The sequence below is a fragment of the Misgurnus anguillicaudatus genome, chromosome 22 (genome assembly GCF_027580225.2).
Source record: "Misgurnus anguillicaudatus chromosome 22, ASM2758022v2, whole genome shotgun sequence".
Classification (NCBI taxonomy): domain Eukaryota; kingdom Metazoa; phylum Chordata; class Actinopteri; order Cypriniformes; family Cobitidae; genus Misgurnus; species Misgurnus anguillicaudatus.
The window spans coordinates 10526730-10545855 of record NC_073358.2 but is presented as its reverse complement, the minus strand read 5'-3'; the positions used below and the strand labels follow the sequence as shown (position 1 = coordinate 10545855).

General features: G+C 39.1%; 1 protein-coding gene across 9 annotated transcripts in view; it reads right to left on the bottom strand.

Annotated features, from left to right (window-relative positions):
• Positions 1–19104, bottom strand: part of clip1a (CAP-GLY domain containing linker protein 1a) — a 57521-nt gene extending 38417 nt beyond the window's left edge. For 7 of the 9 annotated variants that reach the window (XM_055200876.2, XM_073860529.1, XM_073860530.1 and 4 more), the window contains exons 1-6: positions 18964–19104; positions 9097–9349; positions 8467–8966; positions 8157–8281; positions 7783–7999; positions 7309–7506 (exon numbers count right to left, since the gene is read on the bottom strand). In XM_055200876.2, the coding sequence (XP_055056851.2) occupies positions 7309–7506; positions 7783–7999; positions 8157–8281; positions 8467–8966; positions 9097–9187 (1131 nt within the window). In that variant the 5' untranslated portion in view covers positions 9188–9349; positions 18964–19104. Of the gene's footprint in view, positions 1–7308; positions 7507–7782; positions 8000–8156; positions 8282–8466; positions 8967–9096; positions 9350–18829 lie in introns of all 9 variants that reach the window. The other 2 variants (XM_055200877.2, XM_055200882.2) reach the window with 2 other exon arrangements.
• Between the last annotated feature and the right edge of the window lie 22 nt (positions 19105–19126).

Here is a 19126-nt window from a genome sequence, read left to right as displayed (position 1 = left end):
CCGAGAGAGAGAGACAGAGACAGAGACAGAGACAGAGACAGAGACAGAGACAGAGACAGAGACAGAGAGAGAGAGAGAGAGAGAGAGAGAGAGAGAGAGAGAGAGAGAGAGAGAGAGAGAGAGATAGAGAGAGAGAGCGCAGGTTTTATTTCACACTTTACATAAATAAATAAATGACATGATTAGTTCAAATAAAGATTGCCTTGTCACTGTCAGTGTTGCCTGTCATTCATAAATTATTTTAATAAATCAATTCAAGAATCATTAAGTTAGCTATATGCTTAAGCAGAGGCGTTTCCAGCATTGAAGGACATTCGGGGCTTAGCCCAGACCAGGGGTGTCTAGTCGATCGCAAAGGCAATGCCGGTAGATCGCACACAAGTTAACTGTATATGATGCCCCATGAGCATCGGAAAACAGAGCGCGAAATAGGCATTATGAGAGGGGCCAATCACCCCACAAGCGTTTATGGCAGTTGCAGGCGCCTTTTTTGAATAATATTCTATGGGCAGGGCGCGTTTATGCGCGCTGAGCGCCTTGCGGTTTTTGGAACGCTGAGAGCGAAGAACGCACCGGACGTCATTCGAATGAGTAAAGAGACGGGCCTTACGTTGTGGTGAGGGAAATTTACAGTTGCTTTGAAGAACCGGACTCCACTCGCTCACTCTCTCCTGTGTTTGTGCACCTCACACCCTCAAACAAGGTCAGAGCAAGCGTCCTCTTTTTAAAGTTTCTGCTAATATGACAGTTAACAGCAAAAGAGCGCTCACGCTTCAATATTTGATTGACAAGACAGCTGACTCGGTGGTTGCCTAGCAATATAAAAAGCCGCGTCGCAGTGCTCTTTTAAAAAAAAAAGGCAGTGCGTCGCGCCTTGCGTTTCCAAGCGTTTAAAGTGCTTTTTGTGTGATTAGCCCCTAATTGTGAAACACCCAAGACTTTTTGAGTTGGTGTGCCTTTCTTCTCAAATGTGTTTTTATAAATCTTATGCCTGCCCGCTGCAGCTCAGTCGTCTAATTTCCGAAATTTACCATGATGCGCATTCTTGCCTTCATCAGGAGCAGATCCATGCGCACGGTGTGTGTGTGTGCGCGCGCAAGAGTGAGAGAGAGAGAGAGAGAGAGAGAGAGTGAGAGAGAGATATGCTTCTGATACTGTTGTCTTTTTCTAGTTTGTTTCACTAAACTGCATCTCTGCTATTTTAAGCAGTACTTGACATGTACTCAAGGACTTTTTTAACTCCTCAAAAAGAATGGAGTAGCCTAATGGGGACAGCCTTAAATTCAATGTAGAGAAAGGCAGTATAGTCCTAATCCGCTTTTAAATTGTCATTAAAAAATGTAACTCTGTTTTTTAGCAGGTAGATCTTGTCGGCTTTATCATTTTAAAAGTAGATCACCACACAAAAAAGTCTGGACACCCCTGGCCCAGACCATATTAAATACAGGGATCACTCAAAGAGTGTATAAAGTGTATAATAAGAATATCTGCAGCATATACATATATAGTATATACTTTTTCAAGTTACCGTTGTGGAGATCAGTGGTTCCATTCCGGTAGCTAAATAGTGCTTTCGTTAGCTCCTCCCCTACCTGTTGCATATTCAACAGAGTGGCAGAAACGGAGTAGCCCATAGGCTACCGACAGCAAAGAAATTTATTCTATAGGCTAGATTTTTTAAGACCTAGCCCTATGTCTATTTCTGACAGACTGTCACTGTATGCAGTAAAGCCAAAGCACAATGAAATAAGACAATTTGATTTAAAAAGGTTTACATAGGCTATTGTCCGGTTTCATATTTGTCAGTCAACTTTTCAAAATACATTCGGGGCTGAAGCCCCTGGAAAATCGCCTGGCTTAAGCAACAAGGGGATAGACAGCCACAGGTAACTCTCTCTCTCTCTCCCTCGGGTCCTTTCAGTCCTCTCTGTGGCACTACTTTATTTAAAGCGGACGGAGTGCGAGCCTTTACTTGAGAAAATGACCATCATTTTTGCCCGTATGTTAAAAAATTACACTGTAAACATTAATTACAGCTTTAACTTGGCAAATAACCAAGGTATACGCGGGATAATCCACGGCTAGCCATGCATTAAAGGGTTTTAATGCACGCTACACGTCGGGTGGTTCTTCGCCTCTACGTCATGCATTAAAATCCTTTAATGCATGGCTAGCTGTGGATTATCCTTTACGTAATTCATGTGCTCTCATAATCTTTAATCAAAAAAATCGAATCTTCTCCCCTTCTAGAAACACTTTCTCTTTACTTCGGGTCATATAGTATGGCAGGTGGGTGGAGTCCGGGAAAAGATCGCAGCGATTAGCAAATAGCAACATGACCCAATGTCATTTTAGAAGCCGTTTCACTCAAATATACATCACCACATGGGAAAATAAGATAATTGCTACTTCCATTTCATGGTGACTTTAAAAGTTATCACATCACATCAAAACAACTTACCACAACATATCCCACACAAATACATCAAAACAACTTACCACAACATATACTATACAAAAAATTCTAAACTTATTTATCTTTAATCATCTTATATTTGATATTACTATTTTTATATACCTGCACTCTTAAAATGAATGTGTTAAATTAACACATCTTGTGTCTAATTAAGGACAACACATCTAGTGTGTTGTCCTTAATTTAACACATCTCTGTGTTATTTTTGGAACAACACACTTTGTGTTGTTTTAACACATCTTGTGTTGTCCCTTTTATTTTTTTATGAACTTAAATGACACTTAGTGTGTTAAAAACAACACATAATGTGTTAAATAGTTTAACACAAAGCAATGTGTTAAAATTAACACATCCAGGGTGTGTTAATTTTAACACATTGCTTTGTGTTAAACTATTTAACACATTATGTGTTAATTTTAACACATTATGTGTCATTTCGTGCTGATTTAGAGTTCATATAAATAAAAGGGACAACACAAGATGTGTTAAAACAACACAAAGTGTGTTGTTCGAAGGGTAACACAGAGATGTGTTGGTTTGAGGGCGGCACACTGGGTGTGTTGTCCTTGGCTGGACACAAGATGTGTTAATTTAACACATTCGTTTTAAGAGTGTGAAAATGTACATATTCAATAAACTGAATAATAAAATTCATTACTTTAAATAATAAGCATTTAGCATTATACGTTATGCATATTGGGGCGGTTTCCCGGACAGGGATTAGCTTAATCCAGGACTAGGCCTGAGTTAAATAGGAAATATAACTAGTTTGAACAAACATGGTTTATTAAAAACATTATGTTTGTGCATTTTGAGGCAAAACAAAGGGCACTGATGTATTTTAAGTAGGGCTGTCAAAATTAACGCGTTAATAACGCGTTAACGCAAATTCATTTTAACGCCACTAATTTTATTAACGGAGATTAACGCAAAGCGCAATTTCTGTTTGACCCTTGGTCCAGCCCATAGTTGAATGAACAGAGACGCAGACGTGACTCTCTCTAAATGAGTAAAAGGTTTTCATAGAAATAAGAACATTAAGCAAATCGTCTACCAAATCCAATGCTCTAAATGCTCGTTGGACATCTGATATGATCTTTATTTATACGTTTGAGAGGTGTAACGTTACCGTCCTCCTAATGCTTAATCTAATACAAAAATGCGTCTCAATTCATTTTGGTTTCGCTTTTATGCATGACTTATAAAATAGACTGCAGGACTTGCTTGATGTTAAAAGAGTCATTAAGAGAGATAAAGTTCGGTACCTGATTAATGTTAAAGAGTTATTAAGAGCGACAAGACTCAAAAGCGATCCCCTCACGCTGACTGATATCTGAAGCGCGTGCACACAGACGCGCGAGTGCGCGACCCGGATATATAGACATCTTCACAAAATTACAGTTTTACAAATATCTGTTTTGATAAGAATTCACGCAGGTAGGCTCTATAATCTGTTATGTTTTAAGTAAATGTTTGGTTAACTGTTGGGTAAAACTATCTGATGTGTAACATTATATTAGATCACTTAGATTTTAAGCAGTCTGTCTCAATGTCAATCAAACAAAAGGAAAAAAAAGTTGAACATACATTGATGATGTTTTTGCTTTGTGTGTGCTAAATCTATTAGTTTAACCAGTGATTTTAAGGTATTGATGTGGTAATATAATGTATGGATGTGAAAATTTTTGTGGTAATTTGACTCTTTCAACTTCAAACACGTGTAGTTCTGTCATATTTTGTTATATTTCAACAAATCATGCATTGTTCTATGTTTTAATAGAGAATGTCAAAATATGAACAACTATTTTTTTTTAAAATTTGCTAATTCCGACTCAACTTGCCAGCACAGGTCACAAATGATGCAGCAGCAAACAAAAATGGAGAAAGAAAAATCTTCTGAAAGGAAAATTCATATACAAAACAATGGCTGGTGATTTTGTTAAAATGTAAACAGGCTGTTGTTAACATACATTTGCATAAAGCATCTATATATGTATATATGATTAGAATATTAAAAACCTGAAAAGTGTTAAATTAGGGTAAATTTAGAATGGATAAAAATGTGCGATTAATTTGCGATTAATCGCAGTTAACTCATGAAATCATGCGATTAATCTAGATTAATTTTTTTAATCTATTGACAGCCCTAATTTTAAGACATGTAAGTGCAAGTTGTTTTCAGTTTGAACAGCTTTTAAAAATGTTTTAGTCTAGGACTAGTCTAATCCCTGTCTGGGAAACCGCCCCATTGAGTTTAACTTGTACATTTGTAAAAAAAAACACTTATGCTGCGTTCACACCAGCCACGTTTGAGGCGTCAAAATCGTGTCTACTGTGCCTAGTTTGCCGCTTAAACAGTTTGAATGCAGAAGCAGACACGCGAAAAAAGTAAGCATTTGAGGCGCGTCAGAGGCGAAATATGCTTCTTGTGGCAATGCGGTTGTCTGCTTTCAAGATGACTGATGTTGTGCATTTATCGAGAGAGTTACCGGTTTGTATTTGGTCACCTTACTACAGGGGGAAAATAGTTTAAAAAACGGCGGGAATGCCGCGGGTCGATAAACGTCACGTGACTCAAAAGTGAAATGTGTATTTGCCACTTACCAGGTCTTCCAAGCAAGGTCCTTTTTATTCCTGTCTCTATAGAAATAAGAACTTGTGTCGTAGCTATAGCTCCGGGTGACTGCTCACAGACAATACCAAGCGTTCCTTCATGTTGAATGAGGGACACCGGGCAGGGCTGCCGCCACAGCAGCAAGCAGGCTCCTGATTGGTTAACGCGACACGAAAATCCGCCAAAGGATTTTTCAACTCGGACGTCAGCCGCAAATTCGCGTCGAACGCGAAATGCACAAAAAACACCAGTCACACGTACCACGGCAGACGGTCAATTTGCGCGAATGAGGTGGAATCGCGTCTAAACGCATCATTCGCAACGCAAGACCTCCAGACCACGTCAAAGCTTCTTTACATTGACTTAACATTGAAATCACTTGCGCTTGACACATCTACCACGGCTGGTGTAAATGCAGCATTATGGTGTAACTCACTTACTTTAAAGTTTATCCATTTCATTTTTCTCAATTTAATAGACTTTATTGGAACCAACAGCTTACAGTTTCAACACAGCTTTAAAGTGCTCTAAACGATCCCAAACGAGACATAAGAGTCTTATCTAGCAAAATAATTGTCATTTTCAGCAAGAAAATAAAAAAGATGTACTTTTAAACCACAACCAGCCATGTGATGGCCAGCGCAACCTTACGGAATACGCAAGCACGTCGAAAGGTCAAGCATGACGTATGCAAAACTACCGCCACAGTGTTTACAATTGTGGAGAAAGAAAACTTTTCTGACGTTGCTGTATGTGGAATGATACTAATAAATGTCTTTGTGTAAGTTCACTGTTCAAAATGGTCCACAAATGTACCTTTCAATGTACTTACGCATTGCGCAAGGTCGTGCTAGCATGTCACACGGCTGGTGCAAGACGAAAAGTTGTGGTATAAAGTGAATTTTTTTTCTTGGCATCAATCGTTTGGCTAAATAAGACCCTTATGTCGCTTTTGGGATTGCCTAAAGCACTTTAAAGCTACGTTGAAACTGCAATTTTAAACTGCATTAAAACTGTAAACTGTTGAGGTCGAATAAAGTTTTGAAGTTTTACGGTAAGAACTTGTGTCGTAGCTATAGCTCTGGGTGACTGCTCACGGACAATACCAAGCGTTCCTTCATGTTGAATGAGTGACACTGGGCAGGGGTGCCGCCACAGCAGCAAAACAGGCTCCTGATTGGTTAACGTGACGCAAAAATTTTTCAACTCGGACGTCAGCCGCAAATTCGCATCGAAGGCGAAATGCACAAAAAACACCAGTCACACGTACCACGCCATACGCTCAATTTGCGCGAATGAAGTGGAATCGCATCTAGCGTGACGTGCTAAACGCATCATTCGCGACGCGAGACCTCCAGACCACGTCAACGCGTCTTTACATTGACTTAACATTGAAATCACTTGCGCTTGACACATCTACCGCGGCTGGTGTAAACGCAGCATTATGGTGTAACTCACTTTCTTGAAAGTTTATCCATTTCATGGATACAACACTATCACTAACATCACACACAAAAAAAATCCCCAGATCAACAAATGGGAATATTTTTATAAATGTCTTTGTGTAAGTTTACTGTTCAAAATGGTCCACAAATGTAGCTTTAAATAAGCTAAATAAGCTAAATAAGACCCTTATGTCGCTTTTGGGATTGCTTAAAGCACTTTAAAGCTACGTTGAAACTGCAATTTTAAACTGCATTAAAACTGTAAACTGTTGAGGTCGAATAAAGTTAAATTGAGAAAAAAAAATTCCCCAAAGAGTTTATTGCTTCTCGACTGAACAAAGACATCAACATTTTGGATGTCATGGGGGTGAGTAAATTATCAGGATTTTTTTTTAAGAAAGTGCATTAATCCTTTAAATGAAACCCCAGTAACCCGATTAATCCACAAATTATATGGCGACATTAATTGAAATCTAACAGAGTAGGAATATTTTATATGGCTGCTAGTTTAATTGCTGGCGTGATAATGGTTGCAACTTGCAAAGGGTTGCTACCTCCATGCAACCTAAATATACAACACTGGTAACTTCACTTCCATCTCACAAAGCACTCACTATACTGTTTTTTCTGACACCATGCCAGGATGGGGAACCTACTAGGATGAAGTTCCTAAAACTGTCATGCCTTGTATACTCGCAAAAGTAATTTAGTGCATTGGGACTAGTTTCACAAGCAGGGACACATGGAGGAAAAGAAGTACAGCTGTCCCTCACCTGCTCCTGGCCTTCCCGCAGCACCACCAGCTCCTGCTCCACTTCACCCACATGGCTGGTTGCCTTGGCAACTTCGGCTCGCTCCAAGTCACGTTCGGCGAGGAGCTGCTCAATGTGTTGCTGTTTTTCCTTAAGGGCCTCCTGAAGGGCCGTAGTGCCCGAGATCTTCCGGTTGTACCTCGAGGACGTCTCTGTCAGCTTCGGTGAGAAACTTAGTTCAAAATCTTTACATTAAACATTTGTGATATTTAGACAGATAGAGTACACAATTTGTCAGTGTATGTCTTTTCCTTTGGAATCAAGCCTATGACCTGTGGGTAGCACTACTATGTGAGCTAAATGAGCATTTTAAAATACTCTCTCCTGGTTTAATGTGTAAATAAGACATTCCATTCAGTTTCAGGCCAGTTGTTAGGCACTCTTAAGCATCTCAAAACCAAAAATAATGTGCATGCAGGAGTTCGTGCATCTCACCAGCCCTGTTCGGCTTGGCTTGCAGCTAGCGGACGAGGCGACCGAGCTCATGGAGCTGATGGAGGAGGCACTGGGGCTGCGCTTCAGTCCCGACGGCGTGGTCGATGTCTTCCGCGCAGTCGCCTTCGCTTTGGCCGGCGTTGTGGAAGGGAAACCGATGCGAGTCACCTTGTGGACTGGTGCAAAGAGACCGTACTTGGGCTGACAATGGAAATACCTGATGACACAAACGCACATCCATGTAAAACTCCAAACGATCTTCTTTCTATCCATCATGACTTTACTATTAGGCTTTAATGCATGTGTCCAACCCTCACTAGCGGTGTATGTAAAAACAGGATATAACACTACCGCACAGAAGTACAAAAATTTACCTGGTTCCAGCCACAGCACCATCGTTCTTTCCCAAGGGCTCATCCAGCTCGACGCCACACCATTCACCCTTAGCAAAATCTGCTTCACCTAAGAATCGCACCACACCAGCTTTTGAGCCAGCAACCTAGAAACATGTTAAAACCCTTCTTAAAAAGTACTTCATAATTCATATCAACTGCCAGACTACTGAATTTTTATGAATTATGCATAAAAAAATAACATAATCTCAATGTTTTTTTGTGAAATAACATGAATCAGCATAATGCAGCTTTGTACCGGTTCTTCACAACATCATTTTAAGACACTCACCAGCACCCGGTCATTGATCTTTAGCTCTCGTTCTCCTTTCTTGACCGAACCGGTTTCTGATAGATTTGATACCGATTCACTTTTTGAACGCACCAGCTCGGAGGGCGGAGCCGCCGTTTTGGTGGTCGTGGCCGGTTTCTTGGTTGAAGCCGTGGCTGATGCCGTGGAGGGCGTGGGCGATGCTGCACGAGACGGAGGGGCCGTCGTCGTCCCGTTCGCCTCCCCTTCTGTGCGGGAGAGTTTGGAGGGGCGCGTGAAAATACCCTTTAAGGCTTCGCACTGAAAATACCGCACCCCTGATACAGAGCCATCATTCTTCCCGATCGGCTCATCCAGCACAATGCCAGCCCACTGCCCTGGAGCGAATTGGGTATCTCCGAGAAACTGAACGACGCCCGGCTTGTTGCCATTCACCCAGACCCGATCACCAATTTTATACTCCTCTCCTACATCTTGGGCTTCAGGTGAGGATTTGTCACTTGGAGTTGGTTTAGGGGCACCTGTTCCAGATAACATTTATTTATATACATAAATCATTACATTTACATGCAGCATAAGCTTTAAAAAAAGAAGAAAAAAAAGATTTTAAAAGATAAAAAACATGACTTAGTTAAGTGAGAAGCTTCTCACCCGCAGAGGAAGATGTTTTTGTGGCCCCAGTGGCGACTGCTTTGCCGATTTTGCTGGGCGCTTTGAGTCCGCTGGGCTTTGCTGTGCTCATGGTCTCTTTAAATGTGCTGTCTCTGTCTATAGTTGGGCTTTGACTCTCCAACACACATTGACTCAGCTGCTACAGTACAGGCAGCTTCATAGGTGAAACATCAGCGGACAAAAAGAAGAAAAAGAAAATAAAAAGCTGAAGGAAAAAGGACCAGCAAGGACCCTGTGGTGAGAAATAAAAGAAACATATTAAATACTTCAGTATTTCAGCTTTGGATCTTATTTCACTGACATTTTATTAACATACTGTTTATTTGGAATGTATATCCATTGCAAGCTACTACTATTGAAAATTGTCGTAGACTCATGGTGCGTCCCAAATCAGATATTTATGAACTATTCTAAGCCATCTTGTAGCACAAATAGTGTTGAGTAATTCACATTGAAATTTCCAACAAGAACAAGTGCACTTCAAGTACACACAAGTACTCATTTGAACAAATTAATAAAGTGTAGACACTTCATGCTCACAACTGTCCCAGTTTTGCTTTATGTAAAGAAAACTAATCACGAGACTCACAGTGATCGTCTTATATGGAGCTGAAAAGTCACCATTTTCGATCTAGATGTGTTTACAAGCAAATGTTACGTATTGATTGCTAAAAATGCTCATCACTTGATGTTATTTGCCCTCACTGGGAATCGACTTATACTTCTGGTTAATAAAAACATCTTAAAGATCTATTTGAGACGATACTACCTTTCTAGTCATACACACTCTAAAATTGGAAGGGTTATTTTTGACCCATAATGGGTAAATATTAGACAGAACACAATGCTGGGTTAAAATTGACCCAATGCTGGGTTGTTTGAACCCAACTTCTGGGTTATTATACCCCATGGTTGCATAAAAACAACCAAACTTTGGGTAATTTTTAACCAAGCATGGCGTCATTTTAACCCAGCATGTGTTGTGTTCTGTCCAATATTTACCCATAATAGGTAAAAAAAAAACAGTCACTTTTAGAGTGCACTAAATCCCCCTTGTGTAGGGTGCAATCCTTCATGCCCCCCCAAAGAAAATCTATGACAATTTAAAACTTAGAATTTGAATTAAACAAAACATAATAAATTATACAATTTAGTGATGTTGGTTAGCAGCCATATTTTTCTAAGGTTTAATTCGGGTGTGCCTCATACATCTTGAAAAGTAAAGCTAGTTGATCGCCCCCTGGTGGCTGGCGGCAGTACAAATCATAAACCCCACCCTCTCCATGCAAACAAACGGGCCAAGGCTCTAAATAAAAATTTATTTACACTTCCAATAAAATTTCCCGAAAGATGGTTTTGGTCCTTTAAGGTAGTTGTTGTTATCACGCTGATATATGTTCAATTTTGTGCTAAGTTTCATTTTAGCTAGCAACTTGATGCTATAGAAACGGGGTGTCGTTATGACTGGCATGGTTGAATTGGGAATGCGAGCGTTTGGGCGAACGTTTGAAGCCGCGTCTCCGCCTCTGAGTCCACGGATGATTCCTTGTGCGCATGGCCCCTGCCTCTAAACTAATGTTTATCCATAACATGGCAGCACCCATGCTCTGACATTTTTGGCTTCAATTCATTACAATGGAAGGAAGCGATGTTGTGTTGTCCATCTTTTTTTACAGTCTATGGTTAAATTAAATAGAATTTATGATAAATGTGTTTTATAAAATTTCATAAAACTGAACTACATGATCGAGTACACAGGGCAAAGCTTAAATTCATAATAGATTTGGTACACAGTTAGTACACAGGTAGTTTTTGTAAACTTGTACATGTACACTGAACAAAATTATAAATGCAACACTTTTGTTTTTGCCCGCATTTTTCATGGGCTGACCTCAAGGGTCTAAGACTTTTTCTATGTACAGTACACCTAACTGTACATTCACACCGCCGCATACTTGAGCTTCCAAAGATACCGGAAGTCATTCACAATGGAAGCCGGCTTCTCTCAGCTGCAAGGAGCGTCTAATCCATCGGCATCGCGTTTTGAGCGACCCAGAGCATCAATCAGAAAGTTAAAAGCAGCTCAACTTTATGGTAATAAGCTATTACGCGGTTCAGCGGCAAAATGCCAGCAACCAATCGGAACATAGCCTAGACGGTCTTCGCTGGCTGATTCCGAAGAAACATACGATGTAAACTTTCGTTACTACCAAAACATTACTTCAGAGCGCCCAAAGCGTCAACAAGCATCCCCGTACTTTTTAACAAGCATCCTTGACCGGGCGGCCTGAGCTTCTTCTCAAGTCGGTGGCGTTGTGAACGTACAGTAAGGCACACTTGTGCAATAATCATGCTGTCCAATAAGCATCTTGATATGCTACATATATAAAATGGATGAATCATCTCAGCAAAAGAGAAGTGCTCACTAACACAGATATGTGAACAATATTTGAGAAATAGGCCTTTTCTGTATATAGAAAAAGTCTTAGATCTTTGAGGTCAGCTCATGATTAATGGGAGCAAAAACGTGTTGAGTTAATATTTTTGCTCAGTGTTTGTTTGTAACTGTAAACTCAGGGCTGAATATTTACATATAGCACATATTTGATAGCTAAATATTTGATTACTTCATGCGCTTAAGGCTGTGTTCTGCACGAGAGGAGAAGCCACATTATAATGTTGTGTGAAAATTGTTTATACTCATCTCAACCTGAAGGAGATATAATTTCCATTTCAGTATGTTATTTGTATAGCACTTCTCATACCTTTGCTCCCCAAGACGAATTTCTCTATAGTTATTCCTCACTTTTGTAAGTGTCTGCTAAATGCTTAAAAACTCACAAGTTATCACTCGAGTTTAAATAACACTGTTTATTAGGGGTGGCACAGTTCATGAAAAAAATCCGAACTGTTCGGTTCGCTTGTCTCGGTTCGGAGCGTGTATGCGTCGCACGGTTCAACAGTTCATGGCATGCGCAATGTAGCCACATACCCTGTATGTGACCTCAGATAGCGTGTTTCCCTTTCCCGCGAAAATAGAGGTGACTGGTTATGTTACGTGTAGAAATGGCAAGTGGGAGATAAGAGGAAGTCTGCCCGCAGTTGGAGGATGCGCCAGCGTCGTATAAGTCTGGTGTGTGGAAACATTTTTTATTTTTTGTTACATATGATGACAGCGGAAATAAAACAATTTTTTCACCATAAAGTTCATGTAGATGACAGCGGAAATAAAACAATAGATAGAACTGCAGTCTATGGGTTGAATGTGTTCGAACAGCCACAGGAGAATGCCTTCTCTCCGACCATTTATCTAATCTGAGGTACTGAACACTGTTTTACGTCTTTTCGTATTCAGCGCTATTTTTAGCCTTTCATTGATAAAACGAAAGCGGCTGATATCCGCGTAGTTTCATTTTGCTACCGTGTGAAAGTTGCGCGATCTTATTTCATAAATTGCCCCTCAAAGTAATCAGGACATTAGTCGTCAAAAGTGGACAAAAGAGACGGATTTAAATATTTCAGGTGTAAACGTTATGTTTCTCTCTCGTCCACATATACTCTGTGCAGTATATAAGCAGCCTCTCAGTGATAAATCTAAGAGCTACACTGAAGTTGGCATTTTGATAAATGCAAGTTATCTTTGTGTGCTAAAAAGGCACATAAGTTCATGTAGATGGCAATACACATTCTCTTTTTTGCCAAATAAATGAAAAGCATGTTGAAATCATCAATGTCTGCCCTCTTGCTGTATCAAAATCTCACCTAGCTTTCCTCAGGGATGGTCCCAATAATGTGCTTAAAGTCAAATTCAGTTTGTGCATGATTACATGATATAACTTTTTTAATACTGTATCCTAAATTATGGATAATTAATACATAATACATTTCTGGAGTGTTAAAAATTAAAAGAAAAAAATAACAACAAGAACCGTACTGAACCGAGAACCGTGACCATAAAACCGTGATACAAACCGAACCGAGGGTTTTGTGAACCGTGCCACCCCTACTGTTTATGTGTGGTCATTTTTGTGAATTTGATGCTTAATAGGAAAACGAGAGAATAATCACTGCATGGAAGATTTTCAGATTTCTATACCCGAATAAACAGCTGCATAGGTGTAAACACTCAACCATAGCTAATCTAAAGAGAACTCACATTTCATTTTAAATCATACACACTGGATTTTCTTTAGTGGTTGTCTCTGTAATTGTTAAAGGCCTGTTTTGTAAGACAATTTATTGTATGATTGCCAGGACACAAATTATTAAAATAGGTTCATAAGATGCAACAAGTGAGAAGACAGTATACCAGTGGTCTCCAATATGGTGCCCGCAGGCACCAGGTTGCCCGCCAAAGCATATTGAACTAATAGCCTATATTTTTATATTTATTTATTACATATTTTTTATATTTGGCTACTTTTACGCATGCGTTATCATTTTAAACAATGATAAAACACATAAACAAGTAAAATAAAATCAACAAGTAAAACAAAAAGGTTTTGAGTATACTATATCAAAAAAGTAGCCCTCTAGAATGTTTTATCCATTGTGGTAGCCCTTGTTTACAAAAAAGATTGGAGACCCCTGGTATATACCATATCCCCCACCTTAGGTATTATATAGGCTGGAATGTCCCTGTCAGGGTTTCAAGGGTCTCGCAGTGTGTCAGACTTAGAACACAGATATGTAATACCGACTGGTAACATGAACTATTCAAAGGCTAAACATTAAATCCAGCCTCACATGACGGTCTACATAATAATAATAATAATAATAATAATAATGTTACATTTATATAGCGCTTTTCTCAGTGCTCAAAGCGCTTTACATATGAATGGGGGAATCTCCTCAACCACCACCAATGTGCAGCATCCACCTAGATGATGCGACGGCAGCCATATTGCGCCAGAACGCCCACCACACACCAGTTTATTAGTGGAGAGGAGACAGAGTGATATAGCCAATTAGTATGAGGGATGATTAGTAGGCAAATGGGCAAGTTTGGCCAGAATGCCGGGGGACACCCCTACTCTTTTTCGAAAGACATCCTGGGATTTTTAATGACCACAGAGAGTCAGGACCTCGGTTTAACATCTCATCCGAAGGACGGTGCTTTTTTGACACTATAGTGTGCCCGTCACTATACTGGGATGTTAGGACCCACACAGACCACAGGGTGAGCACCCCCTGCTGGTCTCACTAACACCTCTACCAGCAGCAACCTGGTTTTCCCAGGTGGTCTCCCATCCAAGTACTGACCAGGCTCAGCACTGCTTAGCTTCAGTGGGCAAGCTGTCTTGGGCTACAGGGTGATATGGCTGCTGGCCATACACATCTGTAAGCCAAATGTGAGGCTGTTTTCTCATTGTTTGATTTGAGTATAAACTGGTATTTGGTTAGGGGAGTAATGCTTTAAGTTTGTAAATTAATTTTAATAATAATAAAATATATTGAAAAACTCTCTAGCCAGTCTCACCAACCTGAAACTTTGCCTAATAATTTTTGAAGTATTAAAATTATTCAGTTATTGCAAACCATTGCGGTACGTGTATTGCGATATTCCAATGGTTTCCATAGCTCTACTAAATATGGACTTACATTTTTACGTACATAGTTATTAATTTCAATATATTTACACTAAGAGAAGAGAGCTGGTAACTAATTTGCTGATCATGGGTAAATTAACTGCTTAGTCTAGTCTCACATTGGTTGTTATGCAGTTAACAAGTCACTTCCTGTTGTAATTCCTTTTTTCCTTTACGGCATTTAAATGCATTTAAGATTTGAACTAAGGCAGTTCAGCCACTGAAAATAATAGCAAAACGTGCAAGTAATGAAGTCATGCAGTCAAAACATCTACACAAGTATAAGGACTTGAACTATTTTATAGTTCCGGAACCACTTACCAAAAAAAACAGTTTTACCACAAAACTGTGAACGATTTTAGTTCAGGAATTCATTTTGGCAGGTAGGGCTGCACGATAAATCACATGTGATTGTCATGTGCATCTGGTCAGTAAAGCCGGTTCCTTGATTAGTAATAAATCACCATCAGCTGCTTTCAGATGTAGCGGCATTTACTGCACAGAGCCGTAGTTCAATGAGAAGCGGGGAAATATTGCGATTCATCCGCGATTATGAATGCAAGATTGCCTAGTGCGTCACCAGCGCATCATTATCAGTTGTTATCAGTTGCCTCCCCTTGCAAATAGCCCACTAAATCTACTAAAGACATTTCGCTGGGTTAGATGGTGCACAACACCGCAGGCTGCACTTCAACACCGCGGTGATTATGCCAACCGTCACAGCCCTACTATACATCAATACTGCAATGCCAAGCTGAGCGTATGAGAGTAATACGGCCATAGCAAAACTTAAAATTGAGAAAAAAATATCATTATGAAATGATAGGAATGTGACAGCCCAAACTTTCAATAGTCCACACAAAATAGATCTGTAGCATCATAATTCACAACCTGATTTTAGTAACGCATATCCTCTCAGAAGCTATCATCAGCCTATGTTTAAATATATTACACTGATGACAGGATAACTAATTTTTCGGTATTGTGTACCGTCGCTAGGAGCAAATAACATTTCCAATGGGTTATTATTAGACTGCTGACATACTAGCTCCACCGAAATGTTATGAGACCAAACAGTGCAGTGCGTAAATATAAATAAACATCTTTTGATCACAATGTCTTTGTAAAGTGATCTTTTCAGTCATGAATGGATGGATAACAGTGCGAAACTGTCACATTGTAGACGGTGAAAATAACACAGTAATAGTGCATGAAAAACAGCACAAATAACATGTAACCTGCAAAGCAATACGAATGTCAAACCACTTCGACTAACACTGGGTGATGAAACACAAGCAAAAAGGATTTTGAAAAACAAAAAGATTTACTGACTCGACCTCTTAGTGCTATCAGTATTAAACAGGTTAAAAGACCTAAATAGACCATCTATCTGCTGGCTATCCATTAACTGAAAAAAAATCAGCCATACCAGAGCAGCGTATTAAGGGCAGATTTTAGTTGCCAATGCCAGAGCGGATTTTAGTACAGCGTTTCTGTTGTAAATCTGTCTAAGGTCTTATCCGGTACAATCTTACGATCAATAAGCTTGGCTCTAAATTAATTTTTCAGAGGGCAAGTACTGTACATAAAATAAATACTCTGTAAAAAGATGTTTGACTAAACAAATGGAAACATGCATTGCAAAAGTAAAGAGTTCAATAAAAATAATTTCATGTAACTTCATGTTATGCAAATTAAATAGAAATATTCAGCAGATACTTGAAGCTTTCTTTACCCTTAGATTACTAGGGCTGTATAATGATTAATCCCATATATAATAAATGATACATAAATAAAAATGCATACATGTAAATGAAGAGTTTGGTTCCAAAACGCAATAAACGCCATTTTTGAAAAAAATGAGTTACTGCCAAAATCAGCATTATATCAGGTCAGTAGTTAAAAGTAAATACTTAATTTTACGCAAAATCCAATATCCGCCGTGTTATTCTGTCATCTTTTCTCCCTTTTTTCCCAAAATGCGATAAACGCCACTCCCCCTTTTTTACAGAACGCAATAAATCCCACAGCGCACCATTCACGCAATGTAAACAAACATGGTGGCGCGCTGAGTACATGGAGTCCTAGTTTTCCTTATCTACTTTGTACTTTGTGATCAACAAACAAAACAAAATAATACTTTAATTGCATTGATAAACCTGTGATGGTTTTCTGTGACGAGAAAGAAACGTAAGCCATCAACATCTAATAATTTCCCTGAAAGGCACTCGGGAGACGGGTGCTTGTTCGCCCGACAGCATCAAGCTTCTCATGCTAACACACTGACCCCAGAGGATCTTATGAAAAACTTTCCATAATTTTACTCAAAGTCAACGAAAATCGAGCAGGACCAAAAACATTTTACAGCTGATCGCGTGAAAGACGTTAAGTGAAGACGTCAAGTAACCGCAATGACAGTGATCTTAATATGACAAAGTAAGTGTTTTGATTAATAACATTAATGTTTATATTTTTAATTAGTGTGTACAACTAGTCAACTAAATGAATATAACATGGCAAAGATGAATGCACATTTATATAGGCTATTGATTCAATAGATTTATAGCATTTTGAATAAAAACTTGTCATGGATTTATTGCATTTTGTGGAAAAAATAATCCGTTTTTATAATAAATCTTTGAAAATCAACTTATGGATTTGAATTTTTTATGTTTTTATAACCTAAAGATGCTGTGTGAAAGTTTGTAACAGAAAATAGTTGTTTTCATCTTGTCACTTTCTTGGTATAGAAAACACGTTTTTACCAAAGTTTGTCAAAATGGATTTATTGCGTTTTGGAACCAAACTCTTCAAATATTTCTTATATATATATATATATATATATATATGCGCATGTGTGTGTGTATTTATATAAACATAATTATTATACACAGTATGGACATATATATGATGTAAACAAAAAACGTTTATTCTATTAGTTGCGATTAATCGTTATGCAGCCATATAGATTACTTAGTTTTAAAATATTTTATGTCCCTTGATAGAGGAAAAGCATGCGGTTTGATCCTCAAATGTAAATCAACTATGTGTGACCTGTGGTTTTGAGTCCACTCTTTTAAGGGTTGCTCTGGGACATTTCTAATACATTTGTTTTGTATGCACAACTTTATAATACACACACACACAAACACACAGAGTAAAGGGAAAGGGTGAATACTAGATAAACACTGAACAGATAGCAGAAACCAAAATAAAAATCATGAAAAGTGTGATACATTCAATCGTGTCTAAACCTTAAGAAAAATAATAGTATAGAAATACAAGAGAAAACAATAAACAGTACAAATGTTGTATACAACTTGTATAAAAGGTGACACTTCCTCCATGACACTACCTGAACATTTACCAAAACAACCCTGGCCTAAAGACACGAGTACAAGTTTAAACGATATCCACTTACTCATCAGTGCTACACCACACACACATGTATTAGCTGTTCATCTATATATAAAGTGTCAAAATAATATGAGTATATAGTTAAAAGCTATCCTAGTTAACGTGTATGCTAGCTTGTACACTTTCATCTGCAACAAGTATTTGCACAGTTGGCATGAAATACTGCAGCATGTGATCAGGTGGCACATCTGGATTATGGAGATTAAACAGATTTATTTTACAGCATTACCAATTATAAAGCCTATGTTTGAAAGTTACGTGACAAAAAAAACTAAATTAACTAGTTTTGACGATGAATGCTGAGGAGCTTCGATTATAAATGAGAATTGCGTAGCTGACAGGACTTAGCTTCCAGGATCGTTTTACAAAGTTACATACACAAAATCAACCACTACGTCACAATGTTGCCTAAACTAAATAGCACGACATGTTTCACCTCAGCTTTACAACAAGAACCCTTCTAAAACACCACACATATGTCGAAAGGACGGGAAAAACATAAAGAAAGTTCACAAGTTCGACTGACGACTTCCCGCAATGTCATCTGACTGACTGGCTGACGGACCGAACCAAAGCATATCTGCAGTGAACAAAACACACACTAACTAGTCACTGAAAATCCACAATTAACGCTAATCCACGAACACCAGCAGCTGATCGATCCAAGTACACAACCGGTGGCGTTATTAAATAAACAGTATAGTTACCGAACGAGCGAGGGCCAAAGCACAACCTGAGAGGAAATTCTGACTGGGCAACTTCCACACGAAGAAAGCGCGTTCCTGGAGAACCGCGCGATTCACGGAAACGAGCGCTTCTTATGTTGATCTCGCGCACTCACCTGCTGCGTCTTGAGGAGATGGATTCCTTTGAATTATCTTTGATCCACTTGGCTCGATTGCCGCGTGGGTTAAGGATTAAACCGGCGCGTTCAAGCACACACTTTTGCAGCGACACGCGTGGCGTAATGACGTCGCTTCTGCCCCGCCTAAACACCGCGGGTC